Here is a 16,793-nt window from a genome sequence, read left to right as displayed (position 1 = left end):
GGTGGGGGAGGTGTTTGAAAATGGAGAGGCATCTTCCGGGACTGCCCAGGATGGCAAAATGACTAGCGCCGGCCCTGCTCACACCCTGTACTCGAAGCACATGTGGAAAACTATTGATTAGAAGTGTAGTCAAGTTCTCATTTAATAAATTAATTTTTGAACTGAAGATGTGTCACACTCACATTATTTGCTAATATTTCGTAATAATATATTATCGATATACTGTAAATCCCATCCCAAATTTGGCGTAATGAAGTATGAAAACGTCAATTCTGACTTTGTATCAACATCTTACAATCTGCTTCAAGCTACCTCACTTATTTGTTAAAAACCCTAAAAAAAACACAAACAGCATGATAAAAAGCACTTTAGCAGTTCTGCTGAGCTTTCGACCCCTTCACGGGATCATCATCAGGGCTGGTCGATGGGCGACGGAAGGGACGCGGTACTTCAATCGTGATGATGATCCCGCGAAGGGGTCGAAAGCTCGGCAGAACTGCTAAAGTGCTTTTTATCATGCTGTTTGTGTTTTTTTTTAGTGTTTTTAACAAATGTGTTGCCGGCACGTGACGTAAGAAGTTTTCTACTATTATACTACCTCACTTAACTTCTGCTGGAATTCTAATTGAATGAAATACATTTCTCTTATCATCTATTTGGTCTAGGAATTAATTCGTGCGGTTGTTACGCACACATTGAAGCTGTAGTTCAAACACAAAATACATAAATACCTTAAGAAAAATATTGTCCATCGTGAGCCACCACTTTCGCCCATCTGTCAGGCAAGTTACGGATTCCGTGGCGAAAGAAGTCGTCATCCTTTGAAGCGATCCAGTCAGAGACCCATTTTTCGATATCTTCTGAAGAAGTGAACCGCTGTCCAATCAAATCGTTATTCATGCAATCGAACAAGTAGTAGTCCGAAGGAGCAACGTCTGGTGAATACGGCGGGTGGGGTAAAACTTCCCATCCGACATTTTCTAAATAGGTTTTGACCGGTTTTGCGACATGTGGGCGAGCGTTATCATGTTGAAAAATAAGTTTATCATGTCTGTTCTCCCATTCTGGTCGTTTCCTGGCCAGAGCTTGCTTCAAACGCATTAATTGTCGTCGATGACGTTCTCCATTAATAGTTCCACCCGGTTACAGCAGCTCATAGTACACCACACCTTTCATATCCCACCATATGCACAGCATAACCTTTGCACAGTTAATATCTCGTTTCGGTTGTGATGGACCTGGTTCACCTGTCTTCACCCAGGCCTTTTTTCGTTTCGGGTTCTCGTAATGGATCCACTTCTCATCGCCAGTAACAATGCGATGCAAAAACCCCTTTCTTTTCTGTCTTTGAAGCAGCAATTCGCAAATGGTTTTTCGTCTTTCAACGTCTCTGTCTTTCAATTCATGTGGAACCCAATGTGACATCTTTTGAATCATTCCCATGGCTTTGAGGCGTTTGGAAACTGTTGTTTGATCAATGCCTAATGCTTCTGCAAGTTCTTCCTGCGTTTGACACGAATCCTGATCGAGCAATGCTCTCAATTCTTCGTCTTCAAATTTTTTTGGCTGTCCAGGTCGCTCTTGGTCTTCCAGGCCGAAATCACCACTTCTAAACCGTGCAAACCACTTCTGACACGTTCGCTCAGCTAGCGCATGGTCACCATACACTTCCACCAAAATACGATGACTTTCGGTAGCACTTTTCTGCATGTTAAAGTAATGAAGCAGAACACCCCGCAAAAACACTTTATCTGGCACAAACTGCGCCATGTTCAGTTTACTACAACTGCCCTACACTACGAACGATGCACGCTGACAGGAGTTTACAACCCATGTGTGGCTACACGGAACTGTGGGACGATACGCTCGTTAGGCCATCTCTTGTCCAGGCGCTCGAATTAATTCCTAGACCAAATATCATAAATATAAACTTTTGTGTTTTGTGAAATGACAGGTATCGTTTCTAAGGGGGAGGGGGTTGACTCACCTGTTTGGCCCCATCTCGTGATGACTATACAATGGGACAGAGAATGAAAACAGTAATGAAATTTGAATTATCTTTTCCAATTCCATGTACCAGATTTTTTCACTAATTTATTTTCCTTGTGTCTTTCAGATTCGAACGTGTATTGGGCCCATGTGCAGACATTCTAAAGAGAAATATTGAGCAGTATAACAGTTTTGTCTCGCTGTCGGTTTAAAGTGGGAGATGCGGGCAAGAACATACCCACCTCGTGAAATAAATGAGACTGTGTAGTTTCCCCCTGTCGAAGGTGATTAGTTAGCATTGAGTTTTGTCAGAAATTTAACGTCATGAGTTTGCTTGACATGAAATCAAAGAAAAAAGATATGTGTCATTTAATATTATTTACTTTGCAAAGTGATCAATGTTATAAGCTCATAACCAGGTAATTATTATATATATGGCTTTCAGTATACATGTAATATTTTCTGTATGGCTACAAGCTAAGTATTGCCTTTCTGTACCCAGACAATGGATTCAAGGTGGTTAGTACAAATTCCATGTCTACATTATCAGTGGTGGGTATTATTATTATAATTTTATAGTTAATTTTTAAAATTAACATGCAGTACTATTAAGAAACCTAACATGTATTATAAATATGTTTAAAAAGAGATTTATTTGATAAGTTTAGTGCAGTGCATTGTTACTTTACTCGTTACGGCTTTGCGTTTAAGTTTCCCATTGTTCGTCTTGCTGTATTTTGTAGCTTGTATCTCAAAAGCATAATTTAGAATGTTGAAAGATGTAATGTGTGTTGTATGTTAGGTGTGGAGCCATCTTCAAGCAAGAAACTATCCGTCTTGGAAAAGATGTAGGCTGCAAGCACAAAACTGGTGAACTTGAAGTGTACTGCAATAGCTCAATGTTTGTCGTACCCCTTGAAATACTTTACTTTTCCTTTCCTCTCCATCTTTAAAAAAGTATTTCATGAAAGGGAAGAAGGGAGACCTAGTATTATTTTATGCTGTACTTACTGAATTTTTGTAATGTTTTTTGTGTGAATTTATCTTACGGCACTTGTGAAATGCTCGAGCACTTTAAAATACCGCAGTCATAAACGTTTGCGTTTCAAGCTATGCTGTGCCTTGATCATCACGATCTGTCTGTTAAATATTCATTTAAGGCAACTTTTCGTCCAAAGTTGCAGCAACTAATTGACATGGTGATCGCTCCTAGTCTCTGCCCTTAGGAGAACTACTCGAGAACCACTGTCGTGGTTTCATATTCTTCTCTAATTTGAGAATATGAGCAACTGGAACAATAGCATCTCAGTCTGAGTGAAACTCGACTCGTTCTTAATCAAATCTAATTTTCATGTCCATCATGGCTTCACTGGCAGCTGTTCAGCTTGAAACCTGACTAAGGTCCATTTAAAGAAGAGAGATAAGAGATTGTCTGTTCCTCCCTCAGTGGGAGAGGTGAAACATTCGGTTGCTATGGAGAAAGTCATGTGATATCATGTGATACCACTGTTACCAGATGTTGGAGGGGAATTCTGTAGCTTGGGCATTTGAGTGGTTATTTTTCATATCCCTTACCAAGAAATTCCATGAAAAGAGGCAGTGTGGCTTCTGTCCCCTGCACCCCTTCCAGCCAGGGCTACGGTAGGACACAACCCCTTTTCAATTGTTAAAAACCCACATAGTAGTGGAAGGGGGTAATATCAGCAACAGCATATTCAGTTGCATTACGTCTCAATTTGGAAGAATATATATTCATGAATCCACTTTCTTGCATTCTTTTCCATGTCGACCCATGTGAGATTTGTTTTGCCTCTTCTCTAGGACACACAGTCATGTTGTGGAGGTGCATCTCTTTCCACCATTTGGTAGTAAAGTTCATTGACAATGGTTGACAAGCACAATCAATTTTGAGCACTCGCTAATTATTTTGATGCACTAAAAACATTCCTAAAAGTTCACCCAGAACATGCTGAGGTGAATGTATGTAGTCGCTAATTCACAGCTTTGGAGCTATGTTCTTACGGACATATTTTGTTTCTCAAAGCTGAAAATGGATGAAAAATCAGATCAAGAGGAAAAGAATAACTTGAAAACCGATAAAATTCATAAACACAAAGTAATATGTCGAGAGGTCTCATTGTGATGAAAAAATAATGTAGCATAATCTTATACGACAAGTATACTTAACAAGAGTGGTTGCATATGAACATGTCAAGTAATAATGGTTTGAATACATACAAGAAGAAAATAGCATGTGTTAAAATGTTAAGTGCTGATTTGTATCGAAAAGTGCATCTTCTTTACATAACTTTCGTTTTGCCTTCCGGTGTTCTGTTGTCAGTAAACAAACATTAATGCTTGCTACAAGTTCTGGAAATAAGGTAATATATTTCAAATGTGTATTTGTATGTTTTTTTAGCACTTCAAGTAATTTTGACGATCACCGTAACTGTTGTCTTGGGAATATGGTGTATTAAATGCATGAAAACTATAGAAGTTTACACACACAACATTTAACAAAGCAAAGCATTGATTTTTCATAATACATTGTTGGTAAATAATACTAGGTTTCTTCATTGTGACGTGATCTGCGATAATGCCCAGTTCTGTTGAAAAGTTGGGAGACGAAACTGTAAGAGAAATACTGTTAACACTATGTCCAAGTTGCGGATAAGATAGCTATCGTTATTGCAAATGAAATAATGTTATTACTTCCAGAAAAGTTATATCACTAAGACTGTCATTAATCTTTTAACGTAAGGTTTGTTACAAGAAAAAAAGTTAAAAGAATGGGAATATTATGGGGGGGGGGAGCCTGCTGGTAGGGCTCCTTTACATGCCGAGATGAAATTTATAATGAATTATTAAGCTTACTGTGTTTCCAATACCAAGTTCCCCCCCACTTTGGTCTTTAGTAACATGAAAATTAGCTGATATTGTTATACAGTGGCTGTCGCCAGGTTTTATACAAGTTTAACTAAACAAAAATTCTGACAAGCTCTTAAAATTTCATACTGCTGTCTGCATTTGCATTCGAGTGTATTGTAATTCCAATTGATGTGTGAAAATGTAACTTGCGTAGTGTAGATTTTTGCAGTTTAAAAAAATGGAAATAAAAGTATTGGGAATGGAACTTTCTTACTGGTATCAGTGGCTTTTAGATGTAGATAATTGATGATATGTGGAGTTACATACATATTAGACGAAGGTAACATGTAACGGAAAGTAATATATTGACATTGTGGAATCCATGGCTATCCATCCATTACAAAAGATGAAAAAGAAACAGGGGATGCTAAATTTAATATTGAATATACACTTTCATGTGTTCTTATGTTGGTTTGATGAGTAAAAAAAGTTTTACCCTGAAATAGTTTGATTTGGATCACAAGGGCAGAAACAGAAAATTTAAGTTGTATATGTGACAAGCGTTCGTTTTTTCAACTCTAAATTAGTCAGTTGGATTGTATTTTATTAAATTAGTTACATTTCTACATGTGTCAATTTTTCAAATGTTTTAGATATTCTTGTATTGTTATAATCCTGATTTTGTGACTAGAATTACTCCCAAGAATAAGTGAATTGGGTCATTTTTTAAAAATTAAGATTTAATATCTTCAATTAATTAATTGTAATTCAGAATATTAAAGATTGATTCTGTGAAGCTTGCCTTCACTTTCACTGAAAATAATGATGCAGTAGAATTTGCATGAACAGACTATGATTTCTACATTACAAAATGATAATGCCCCAAAATCTTTAAATCTTTTTTGAAGTGTTGACTTTTTGTGTCAGTGTTGGTCGTATTCAGTTCAAAGATCTATATTACAATTAAAACATAGCAACTGATATGATGGATAAACATGCCTTCTGCTGTGTCTGGTATAGTTTTTATACAGAAATGTGGAAATAAGCTTCAAATATGTATTAAAGATGTGGTACGTGTTGAGTAGAGGCAATGGTAAACAATCCAAATGCTCTGAAGTTCACGCAGTGTCTTCGCGTTAGATGCTGTTCTGAATAATAGTGGAAAATCTAGTCCTCACATTGGATAGTAACTAATATTCTGAGGCTCTGAAGTGGGTTTATTGTATTGTGTATGTATTTTGTTTACATTGCAGCAAAATCTGGTATGTAGTGTAAACTCCAATAAATTTATTATAATAAATTAACATTGTTCTTGCTTTGATTACTTAATGATGGCTCTAGAACAGTGATTCCCAACAGGGTTGCCGTGGCAACTTAGGGTGTTGCTAGATTGACCTAGGGGTGCCACGAGATATATTATGGGCAAACGAAAAAGAAAATATTATTAAGAAGTAGGAAAATAAATATCAAGTCCTTATAATTGTTCCTTATATTATATTTCAATAGATGAATAACATTAGTACTGGAGTAGTATTTACTTGACAATAAATTTAACTTGCTCCTGATAACATATTCCACTTTGATTTAAGATTAAAAAGTGAAAAATATTGTAGCAAGGGTGTCCAAAGTTTTTAATGTCATTCCCAAGAGTGCAACAAATGTAAAAAGGTTGGGAATCCCTTCTCTAGAAGAAATAACTTTTTGTAGGTTCCTCCGTAATCTATTGGTGTTGAATCAGTGAAAGTGTCTAAATCAGTGTTTCTCAACCACCAGGCCACATCCCAGTACCAAACCCTGGTCTCGCATTATGCCAGACTGGGATAATTCTCCTGAAATTTGACATTTTAGTTTGCACAGCAATTTTCATTAACAAATGTACAAATATATGCATTTTGCATATATTAATATAGCAGAATTTTTCATCGTTTAAAATTCAACGTGCCAGTGAAAGTCAGTATTTACCCCAAATTAATGTAATGATAAGAAATCCAGATTTCATTAGATCCAATGGTTGACAACTAGTTCAAACCAGCGCTTGAAGTGGAAATTGCTAGCTGGGGGGGAGGGATGTTTATTCAAGTCTTGGGTCTAGCTGGGGGGGTGGGGGATGTGCCTATGTTTTAACATGGTAGGAAGGAGACCACTGGGGAATGCTTTTCAAAGTTTTGCTGGCTGGGGTGATACCATCCTCCTGCATTTACTTCAAGTACTGGTTTAAACCTAATTTTACATATGTCGACAAGCCTAGACATAGTCGAACTATGCCAATATTTATTAATATTTAATTTCAAGAGTAGATATTAATTAAAGTATAAAGTTTTTAAGAAATATAAAGGTATGAATTTACAAGTAAAATACTTAGGATTGGGGCGTAGACTTGTAAAAAAAAATTAAAAAGCCTGCTGTCTCATGAAGGCTGAAAACCACTGGTTTAAATGGCTTATGCGAGTTGTAGGATGACAGGCATATCTCATTCGGTACAATTCTCATCAAACAGATATTTGTTCAGATTGCATTGGATGTTATGTCAAGAGATATTCATGTGGAGTAGATGGGTGCAATGGGACTGAAAGATGGTTCCTGATAACCAGGAATGAATCTTAATTGCTTTGATTGTATTCAATGATGATTTATTGTGCAAATGCATAGGAATGGTCCAAGGCTTGGTATCGGTATTTCAGTAATGGATATATGTGAATGAAAGCCATTCGATCTAGGAGGTGAATTGTTCTTCTATATGCACTAATTTATGTTAGTCACAAATTTAAGTCATCCACTTTTCCATATAAATATCAGAACTTTCAATTATTGTAAAAATAATTTTGCAAATTTACCTTGCTACATTCTATAAAACTTGCTGGGTATCCTGGTTCATAATGAAACATCAAATATCTGTCTAGGAACATTTATTGATATGTAATTTTGTCTCTCGCACACAATGTGTGCCTGTGTTTGGACAGGATTACATGTTTGCATTGGCAGAGAAAATATGGAAAATATTTCTTTGAAGCATATTTATACGTCTCATGTTGAGTTTCTCTACAAATCTCTTGAAATAAGACAGAAGAAGAAAAAAGTCTTTATTTCGCACTTATTTTCAAATCTCTTTTTGTAGAGGTGAAAATGGGATCACCACACTCGCCTTATCACAAAAGAAAGAAAAGTGCTGATAACATGCATGCTCTTCTGTCGTAACAGGAAGAACGGAGCGTAAATAAACATGTGTGTGTTCTCTCTGAATTGGAAACAAGCCGTCTGATCCCACGAAAAGAAGAGACAGTTCACACTGTTGATGGTTCAGGACTGACGAAAGGGGTAAAGAGGAACAAAACCAAATTGTTGTAAAATGATCAAACAAATGCACGGAATTAAACTGGTTTTCCCAATTTGCAATGCAGCAGCACATCTTTCTTTTGTAATAAGGTGATTAGAATTCTAAATACAAAGCTTCCACCGGGATCCAACTCTCTCCTCAATTACAAGGCGACAACCCTAATTACCAGGCTGCCAGAGGAAGCTCAATCAATGCCTATATCTTGCTGAAAGAGAAGTGAATTAACTACACAGTAATTTTTTTTAAGTATCCCTACACAGCACAACATACCTTTTCCTTTTATATACTCACCTATGGGAATTATCTTGTGGATGCGAGAACCAACAGAAGTGACAAAATCCTTTATCCTGTCCTCTCAGCTTTCAAACTCTCTAGTTTCCAGTTGGATAGACTGATATTTCTCTTTCGTAATGTGAAAACGACTGTAAATAATAAAGATACAATGAACGAATGAATGAGCTAATATTTTGAGGTGGCCATTTTGCACCCTTCAAAGTATACAAGGAAAACCCCTCCTACCTCAAATCCGTACCTTAAAGTTAGAAATGGGGTGTGATTGATTGAGAAAGGTTGAAAGTGCAAGTTTGTAAAGGGACCCGCACAGGACATACACAACACGTTAAAAAGGTAAGGATGTTCTCAGAAACGGTGCAAGATGCTCGCTCTTCTCAAAAAGCTAAGAACATTTCAAAAGGACCGTCATCATCTTCCAACATGCATGATGAACAGTTAGGCAGTTTGTATGAGGAAAGTAAATAACCACGTTCAATGAGAATATGCCAAACATTGCTTTATCAGTAAGGTGATCGCCAGTGCTTACAATGTGTGCTAAGGGTTTTCATAGACATTCTTGTACAATATTCTTTAAACTTACTACGTTACTTTGGTCTCTTAAATATGTGCCTACACGCAACAAAATTAATGTAATTATTTTGGTATCAAGCACACTGCGCATGAGTGTCTGTTGTAGGTCCTGAGAGTTCAAATCGGTTATTCAGTGGTCATATATTTACATTACTTGAGTCGTGTACAAGTGGGCAAAATAAAGACTACATTTACAAGGGTTTCTTGGAATAATTAACACTTGAAAGGCAGTAAGGTGATCTAGTAGGATCTAGAAGCATAATGGGATGAGCCCTTTGCAAATACCTGGGTAAAATAAATCGAAACAATCTCGTGCACGATACATTATTTCTAGTTGAGAATTCATAATTATTGTGGCAAACTCTATTTACCTTTCTCATAGACACATGATTGTAGAGGAAAATTGCATTCTGCAATTGGCAACGTTGAAATAAAGATTAACAGTTGTAAACTCTATATGGCTCTATAGTGTTCATTCCATGGCAACAATAACTAAGACAAACAATTATGTATTGTCAAAACAAAGCAATAATTAAGAACCAGGTTCAATTGACAAATAAATTTACATTTGTAATTTTTTTCTAAGCAATGCATCAGAATTGACTTCTTACATTATTTAATTATTTAATAAGGAATCGAATGGTTGAGCAACTGAATCTTTCTACTGGATTCATAATTGTAGGACAAACTGCGTAGCTATAAATGTATGAGATTAGGGATAGTTTCCTATCGATTGCTATCTGCGGAGCAAGTACCAGGTGGGCTGAAAAGTTCGTAGGCTAACATAGTAAAAAATATTTTTTTGACAAAATTCGATTTTATTATTCAATATAGTTGCCTTTGAGGGCGATACAACGATTATAGCGGTCATACAATTTTTCGATGCCATTTTTATAGTACGATTTCTCTTTAGCCTCAAAATAGGCCTCAGTTTCGGCGATTACCTCTTCATCAGTGCTAAATTTCTTTCCAGCGAGCATTCTTTTAAGGTCTGCAAACAGGAAAAAGTCACTGGGGGCCAGATCTGGAGAATATGGTGGATGGGGAAGCAATTCGTAGTCTAATTCATATAATTTTGCCATCGTTTTCATTGATTTGTGACACGGTGCATTGTCTTGACGTTGTTGCTTTTGATCGATTGTGAGCACGCGCGGCACCCATTTTGCACACAGCTTTCGCATGTTCAAATATTCATGCACAATATGTCCAACACGTTCCTTTGATATTTTTAAAGTCTCAGCTATCTCGATCAACTTCACTTTACGATCATTTAAAATTATTTTGTGGACTTCTTTGATGTTTTCGTCGGTAACAGCCTCTTTGGGGCGTCCACTGCGTGCATCGTCTTCGATGCTCATTTCGCCTCGTTTAAATTTAGCAAACCACTTCTCAACGGTTGATTTTCCTGGTGCAGAGTCCGAATAATGTTTATCAAGCCAAGCCTTGGCTTCAACAGTATTTTTTTTCGCCAAAAAGCAATGCTTTATTAACACAGGAAATTCTTTTTTATCCATTTTTTCACAATAACAAAAGCTGCTTCACTCACAATGCTATATCTCACGAACTAATTATCCGGCAGCTGTGAAATTTATACACATATCTTTTGAAGGTTAGTACTAAGTAAAAATCACATGGATTTAATTCTAGCAACGCCATCTATGAGTCAGCCTATGAACTTTTCAGCCCAACTGTTAAGTTAATTCTAAATTTCGGAGGGGACCCATATGATATAAGTAACCCGGTGCCCTCTGGCTGAGAAAATACGCCACTGCTTATTATCACAGACGTTGTCATATGATGCTATTGGCAACCAGATTTCTGTCTCGAAAATAGATTTTCTTACATAAAGCCAGTAGCGGCTCGTGCCTAAAATAACAGGTGAAGAAGTACTTACATTTATAGGCAATGAAAAACAAATAGTAAGTGTCAGTGGGCCCCCACAATTTTAAACGTCTTTTTTGTCTTCATCCGTCCATCTGGAAAATGGTTTCTGCAACAAATTACACACTAAGTTATTTACTGGGTACATTGTACAAACCACAGCTCGACACAAACACAACACACGATAGGAAACGCGGAACAAGATCTCGCGAGAACGCAACGATTTTGCCACAACCACTGGATGCAATGTTTTCTGTCGACGAGAGAACTGCTGCACCTAGATGGCGACACCCGTTCAAGGCCAACGCTAGGTGACGTCACCGTTGTCATGACAACCTGCTAAAGTCTTCCGCAACCTGGCGGTGTCTGCTCTTGGTTTGTTTATGGTACGACGAACTCTTCACGTGCGTAGCGCCGAGCTGCGTTTTATTTCAGTATTATCGTGTGCATTCTGCTGGGAAATAGTTTAATTTAACAAGCAAATGAAAAATGTCAATATTAATTTGAAAATTAGGTGAAAACATCTGCACTTGTTGGACTTGGCCAGCCGCCGTCTGTGGAATTTCTGCGGTTATATACAATTTCAGGAGCACAATTCGGGGCTCCTGCACCTCAGGTCCCCCCACATTGCAGGAGTTGCAGGGGCGGCCACTGGTGACCACTCAATGTTCCGGTTGTGACCTAAGTGAATACCTAATCTGTTAACCCCATTTAATACCATAATACTTACCTAATACTTTAACTCAACAATATCAACCATCCCAACTTCTTTATTATACAAGGGTCGTTCAAGGTTGACCGGGATTTTCGTACGTAAAAAATCGATGAATAGCCGCATCATGATGAAACGTGCAGGTGATGTAATGTATTCCTTCGCGAGAAATTAGCGCCCGGCATGACGTATTTCGCGCATGCGCAGCAGTTGCAGCGAACATGGCGGCAAGCAGTGTGTCTGTGGCTGTGGAGCAGCGGTGTGTAATCAAATTTCTCGTGAAAGAGAAAGTGAAACCAGCTGAGATTTTCAGACGATTGCAAGCACAGTATGGTGAACAAACGATGTCGCGGACAAGAGTGTACGAATGGTGTGAGCAGTTTCGCGAAGGACGGGAGCTGGTGATCCGCTGGAAAGATCATGGCAAGTGTATTCTGGGACATGATGGGCGTTATCCATGTGGATTTTCTGGACAAAGGGAGCACGATTAATGCCCAGTATTACTCCACATTGTTGAGTGGTGCTGTACGAAAGTCCATTCGCAAGAAAAGACCTGGGATGTTGTCTGGAAATGTCATTCTTCTCCATGACAATGCCCGCCCTCACACGGCCAATGTGACAACAACAACTCTGGCCGACATGCGCTGGGAAGTTCTGCCCCATCCCCCTACAGTCCGGATTTAGCCCCCAGTGATTATCATTGGTTTGCACCCCATAAAGACCATCTGGGAGGGAAGAAATTCACGACAGACGAAGCACTGCGGAGCGATGTCCTCCAGTGGCTACGACAACAACAAATCTTTCTACGCCAAAGGAATTCGGGAGCTGCCAGAACGATGGCAACGGTGCCTCGGCGCGCACGGAGAATACTTTGAAAAACTGACATAGTTTGGTGTTTCTTCTGCTACCTATTTCCTCTGCAGAAATAAAAGTCCCGGTCAACCTTGAACGACCCTTGTAATAGCAACCAACTTTATTACAAATTTATTGAGCATTGTTTGTTTACACTCAAATCTTAATGTAAAAAGACAACCTTTATCACCCTTTGTATTACTCTTTGATCTTAATCTGTATTCTTAAACCATTCCAGGAAATGTAAATATCAAATTACTAGTAACTCCCTAGTGTCCTGCACTGTGGCCATGTAGTTAAGCCGTTAGAGTTTGGACTTGAGCTAGGGAAGCACCTGGTTCGAGTCTAATGGGGGCAGCATATCAACTTTTCTCCAGATATTTCGGCCAATGTATGGGACCGTTGACCATCCACAATCGTGAGGAAATTTAGAAGCTATGAATGTGTAGCGTAACCTGGTTATGGGAACTTACAACAATGGCTTGGTGTTCGTTGTGCTAACCACACCTCACTGGTTGGATGATTGCTCGCCTCTGGTGGGTGAGGCATATGGGAGTGAGGTCGGCAGTCAGTAGGTAGGCCTTGATTCTCAAGGACTGTTGCTCCTCAGTACTGCAATATTTATCAGGGAATCTGCTTGGAAGTATAGAACTCTGTTTAAACCTTTCATTCCAATGGGCGGAGATTTTCCAAATGCTTCCAGAAATGTCAGTTTTATAATTTTTTTAGCAGAGATTCCTGACTGACAAACACAATGTATTTATTTTTCCTTTTACTTTTGTCATTAAGCAATTCCACGAATTGACACCTGCCTGCAAGAGCCTGGTACAGTGGAATCCATGAGTTTTATCGTGCAAATCGTCCATGACTATTTTCATTAATTCTTCTCTTATATCCTATGTGTTTTTAAGCAATGGGGTTTTATGTACGCTGGTGCAGAAGTTGTCAACAGCTTGTTTTGAGTTTTCTTTTAATTATTGAAGCTCTTATTTTGTCAAATAAAGTGCACGAACATGGTGATGGACAATTTGCACGGTAATACTCATGGATCCCACTGTACCTGGGAACTTGAGATCAGGGCATCTGATTCTCCCTCAGAATAAGAGAAAAAGCATCTGCTATATCCAAGACTGAAACATGAGTATTTTATGATTAACTAGTTTCTGTATTTAGTCATATCACACTTGATAATCACTGCAGACTTTCATACTTCTAATTTATCTTTCTGCACCAGCATACGTAAAAAGACATTCCTTTAAATCACGCAGGATGCAAGAGAAATAGTCAATGAAAATAGTCATGGACAATTTGCCGAGGGGTTCTTGTGCATCCCACTGTACTTTGTACTGCCAACTGGGAACACCACTGTGCAGCTTTCGTCACTTCCGTTGGATCTCTTCATTACTAAAACTTAAATATATCGTCTGCCTATTCTATGTACGCAGCATTTCGTCACTGAAGAGTGTCGTAAAGAAACCTGAACACACTGATGTAGCAACGCTTCATCGATTTCATTTCCTGAGATTTCACCTGAAGAAAACGTTCGTGAAAGGAAATTGGAACCCAGTAATATCCACTTTTACATGCAGCGTGACAATAGTAAAGGTTAAAGAAGATGTCGAGTACTCGTGTTACGTAAGTTTAGAAAGTTCTATGTTGTTATCTGACAATTACACTTTTATTTAGCAGTAATAATGCTACAAAGACAATTGTAACCTATCCTTCGATTAATTTTCTTATTCTTGTTACAAAACATACCGTTTATCTCCTTTGCTTGGTAATTTCACAGGTCCCACACCACCACCAAATGGACAAATTAAAGGTGGTAAAGTCAATGCAAGGACGCACATTCTAAACGGATGAACTTTTTTTCAGAATACGGAAGATCATACCAAAGAATTTTATTTCCTAAACAGTATACAAGATATCGTTACATAGAACGATTATTATTTTTTTTTTATGTATACGGATAAAAGTAGTCAAGCTACTTTCGGAGGTATGTGCTTATGCCCTGGTACCTGAAAATTAACCCAGGGCGTCAGTTCCGTGATTTTTTTACGGATTCCCCCGCTTTTCTTTGATTCATCCTTGATTTCCATTATTTTTTTAATTACAATAATTCACTGTGACATTGGCAAGAATGTCCCAGTGTGAAGAACCAAATTTGTTAGGTTTTCCTGAACAAAGTTGGTTTCACATCATTCTACAAGGTAAGAAGATTAAGATAAAGGTTAGAAATAGTAGGAAGTAAATAAGTGTTAGTGTTTAACATTAATATTATTTATGATCACAGATACGAAATTACATAAGTGTGTAATTGGGTGGGTAATGTTTTCTTAGGATAAGTTTTATTGTGTGTCGTGTGCATTAGTGTTGATGGATGAGATGAGGAATGGACATTAACACGATTCTATGAATGTTAAGCAGGGTCTATGTTCTAGTATGTTATGTTTGAGATAGTGAGAGTATTATTGGCTTTGAGATGTACGTATTAATAGTAGGAAGAGATATGAAAGAACGAGTGGTACCTGATGCAAGGAGACTTGCGGGAGACCAGCAAGAGTTGGTCGGACTGGGATGAACATCGGTACGACGGTTGGTACCCGGGACATCATCAGGAAGGGAAGAAGTAGGGAGGGATTTCCTGGGAAGTATCGGGTACATTAGTACGTTCGGTAGTGGAAATATAGAGAATTGTCAAGAATCAGTGAGAGAAGTTTGCAGTGTGTTTAGTAACGAGAATAAAGAAGAGGGTGTAAGATTACAATTTAAGAAAGAAACGAAAAAGAAGAATCTTGGTTAAATTCGGTTGGTTCCTAGGTCGAGTCCTTGCAGTGTTATCCTTTGCCTTTCTCCGGGGAGACGTAACCTTTTTTCGTTTTGGCGTATCACTGTCTTCTGTATTAGTGTCTCCTTCTTGATGTTCCTGTGGGAGGTTTTGCTTCATTATCCTCTTGGTGATCTTAGTCCTAAGGAGGGATGTCCTGTTGTTGAGTTGGTCGAAGGTGGATTCTTTGTGATCTTCTGGGGGGTATATTACATTCCGGAGGTAGGGGTTGAATGGGGAGGTGAGTGATGCCGGATTTGAAGAGGGAATGTTCCTCTTTCGACACCAGGTTTGTTAAGTCGTTTAGTGACGTAAAGTGCTCGGGATTTCTTATTAACTGGTACGTGTTGAAGTTTGGTAGCTTTTGTCTTAAATCTTCGATTTGTTTGTTTGATGTCTGGCAAAAGAAGGCTTTATGTTCCGGTGTGTCCGTCTCGGTTTTACATTTCAGGCATTTATCAGTCTGTCTGAGGTTGTGCTTATTTAGGTGTTGACCGTAGGGACCGTGTCCCGTTAGGAAATGTATGAGACCTCTCGTGGGATGGAAATGGTCCATCGAAAGTCGTTCTTTTATGTTTGGAAGGAAGCTGTGAAGTCTCCTTCCTTGCGTAGCTTGTGTCCATTCCTGTTGCCAGACGCTAAACAAGTGGTTGTAAATTTCTGGTACCGTGGCAGGGCGTATTCCAATTAGTTTATAGATTTCGTCCTCTTGTCCATTTCTAAAGTAATACTTTGATGCTCTAGTTTTAATAACGATTTCAATAGGCTGTAGGCCCTCAATCATGAGAAGAGCCAGGGTTGAGGTTGTTCTGAATGCACCCGTTAGACGAAGTATCACTTTACGTTGTGAAGATCTCAATCTGTTTTTAATGTACTGTTTACTGGTTTCCATGGCCCACAGGGGCGAGCCATAGGAAATAATAGAATTATATATGGTAATGAGATATGTTTTTATGTGTGATAGTGGAAGGTTGTAGTTTGCTGAACTCAATGTGGCTAGACTGTTTATAGTTGTTTCGGCCTGGGTTGTTGCCAGGGCTATGTGTCTGTTAAAAAACATCTTCTCTTGAAGAGTAATGCCAAGGTATTTAGCTTCTCTTACTCTTTTTAAATTTCTTTCTCTGAGTTTGATTTGAGGGTTTCTTTGTAACTTCCCCTTAAGGATAATATAATGAGTCTTTTCCGAAGCTATTTTGAGTTTAGCATGATCACACCAATTGGATAGCATATTGATTGCAGTGGATGCTTTATCTTCGATTTCCCTTCTTGAGTTACCGGAAGTGAGCATGATAATGTCATCCGCATAAGCTATGATCTGGTCTATGTCTGGATGGTCTTGTAGTTTCATAAGCGCAGGCTCCAAGTTAGTATTCCAAAGCTCGGGTCCCAGAATGGAACCCTGAGGACAAACTTTTGACGTGATCTTACTCATTTGTAGATCCGGATATTTGATGCTAATTTTTCTG

At 38.4% G+C, this 16,793-nt stretch overlaps 1 protein-coding gene across 5 annotated transcripts in view; it reads left to right on the top strand.

Annotated features, from left to right (window-relative positions):
* The window catches only part of Pka-R1 (protein kinase, cAMP-dependent, regulatory subunit type 1), a 198,699-nt gene extending 196,089 nt beyond the window's left edge, over positions 1 to 2,610 (top strand). For all 5 annotated transcript variants that reach the window (XM_083136631.1, XM_083136635.1, XM_083136632.1 and 2 more), the window contains exon 7: positions 2,117 to 2,610. In XM_083136631.1, the coding sequence (XP_082992757.1) occupies positions 2,117 to 2,201 (85 nt within the window). In that variant the 3' untranslated portion in view covers positions 2,202 to 2,610. The remainder of the gene's footprint in view (positions 1 to 2,116) is intronic.
* The last annotated feature ends 14,183 nt before the right edge of the window (positions 2,611 to 16,793 follow it).

This window comes from Lepisma saccharinum, chromosome 15 (genome assembly GCF_977018435.1).
Source record: "Lepisma saccharinum chromosome 15, izLepSacc3.1, whole genome shotgun sequence".
NCBI classification, from domain to species: domain Eukaryota; kingdom Metazoa; phylum Arthropoda; class Insecta; order Zygentoma; family Lepismatidae; genus Lepisma; species Lepisma saccharinum.
This window is presented reverse-complemented; position numbering and strand designations above follow the sequence as displayed.